General features: G+C 44.3%; 1 protein-coding gene across 1 annotated transcript; it reads left to right on the forward strand.

Annotated features, from left to right (window-relative positions):
• The first annotated feature begins 830 nt into the window (after positions 1 to 830).
• On the forward strand, positions 831 to 1,789 carry LOC101701325 (olfactory receptor 2A5). Its single transcript, XM_087207767.1, is given in 2 exon segments — positions 831 to 1,482; positions 1,485 to 1,789. Coding segments are annotated over 2 exon segments (927 nt in total). The 5' UTR covers positions 831 to 860.
• Positions 1,790 to 2,187: the final 398 nt, after the last annotated feature.

A 2,187-nucleotide genomic window follows, 5' to 3' on the forward strand; every position in this document is an offset into this window, starting at 1 on the left:
TGTGAGTCGGTGTTCCAGATAAAGCATCTACTCACAGCCGGGAAAGCAGAGCTGCCAGAGAGTGGTAGCAGGAGTAGTAATATTATATTGTAACTCTATGTAAATAATCATTGACCTTGACCATGTATCAGGAGCCACTTCTATGAGTGCTGGCCAGATTAGTGATGTCACTTTTTGCTTATATGAGGGAAACTGCCAGATTTTTGTGGGTAGCATTTGGTAATTAAATAACTTAATGCAAATTTCGTTTGCTAAAGCCCTAAAACCAGCCAGCACAGAGAGAAGCAGTCATCCTTGAAAATGGCGTTTGTAACCCTGATTGCTTAGTTCCTTCATTTGTATACTCACTCTTTGATGATTTTCTCAGTACCTGTTATGTACAATATGCCCTGAACCACCTATAAAATAAGAGAAAAAACAAACAATGAGAGAAATTGAGAAGAAAATATGTAAACTAAATGAATTCAAAAGCAAAAACACATGGCATGTGGGTATGATTCTTTCTCAAAACCAAAATAACTGATTATTCTGCAAAACAAATTTCCCCACGGCTGTGATCATAACAGGAAAAATGTGGGTCTTGAGATCAAAGATAAATAAAATTCTGTAGAAATGAAAGTAGTAGGTGATAACCCGTGCTCACTTATGTGCATTATCCGAAATTAATTTTCTTTCTGTGTTACTATGGATTAAAGGATTTGACATAATGACTCTGAAGAACATTGCTGACTGATCCAGCACACAGTGTACATCACACACCGTACATTTTTCTTAAGCATCCAATTCAGATCTTCCCTGCTCCTCTACACACATCTCAATGCCTCAGCAGTTACTACGACAGCCACCATCCTAAGGACACAATGGAAAATCAGACACGGGTCACAGAGTTCGTTCTCCTGGGATTTCCACTCAGCCCAAGGACACCGCTGCTCTTTCTTGGCCTCTTCTTCCTGTTCTACACCTTGACCATACTGGGGAATGGGCTCATCCTGGGACTCATCTGCTTGGACTCTAGACTGCACACCCCCATATACTTCTTCCTCTCACACTTGGCCCTCGTGGACATTTCATATGCTTCCAACAATGTCCCAAAGATGCTGGCAAACCTTCTAAGCAAGAAAAAAGCCATTTCCTTTGGCCCATGCATAACACAGACCTTTTGGTACATGGCTTTTGCTCACACTGAGTGTCTCGTCCTGGTGATGATGTCCTATGATAGGCATATGGCCATCTGCCATCCCCTGCAATATTCTGCTATCATGAGCTGGACAGTGTGCATTGTCCTTGCCATTGTTTCCTGGGCATGTGGCTCCCTCCTGGCCCTGGTCCATGTGGTTCTCATGCTGAGGCTGCCCTTCTGTGGGCCTCATCAAATCAGCCACTTCTTCTGTGAAATCCTGTCTGTCCTCAAGCTGGCCTGTGCTGACACCAGGCTCAATCAAGTCGTCATCTTTGCAGCCTGTGTGTTCATCTTAGCGGGGCCCTGTGCCTGGTGCTGGTCTCCTACAGCCGCATCCTGGCTGCCATCCTGAGGGTGCAGTCGGGGGAGGGCCGCAGAAAGGCCTTCTCCACCTGCTCCTCCCACCTCTGCGTGGTGGGGCTCTTCTTTGGCAGCGCCATTGCCATGTACATGGCCCCCAAGTCCCGCCATCCTGAGGAGCAGCAGAAGATCCTGTCCCTGTTTTATAGCCTTTTCAACCCCATGCTGAACCCCCTGATCTACAGCCTGAGGAACGCAGAGGTGAAGGGTGCCCTGAGGAGGGCGCTGTGGAGAGAAATCCCCACCTGAGAGATGTAGAAGGGCACATGAAGGGGTGGGGATTTTCCTTCCTATGAAATAAAGTAGATGGCAAGTTTTTTCCTTTGTTGTAATCAATGCTACTTTAAAATGGAGAATTGCCTGCCTATAGTTACCTTTTAACTCTAGGTGTGAGGCTTTTGGGAAAAGAAATAACTGACTGTCTTGAAAAGACACCATAAACAATAGATATAAAATTTATATGATAATTAATATGAGGGTTTTTCACAAATTAACTGCTTTGCTAATCATAGTCACCATTAAGAAAGAAGGCAGCCATAGATCAAGTGTTGGTTCTTCGAAAGAATCAACAAAATTGACAAACTTTTAGCCAACCTTGTCAGAAAAAGAAAAGAAAAGGCCCAAGTCCATGCAATTAGGAATGAAAA

The sequence above is a fragment of the Heterocephalus glaber genome, unplaced genomic scaffold (assembly GCF_053883595.1).
Source record: "Heterocephalus glaber isolate CG9 unplaced genomic scaffold, H.glaber_assembly_v1.0 deba00000818, whole genome shotgun sequence".
Taxonomy (NCBI): Eukaryota; Metazoa; Chordata; class Mammalia; order Rodentia; family Bathyergidae; genus Heterocephalus; species Heterocephalus glaber.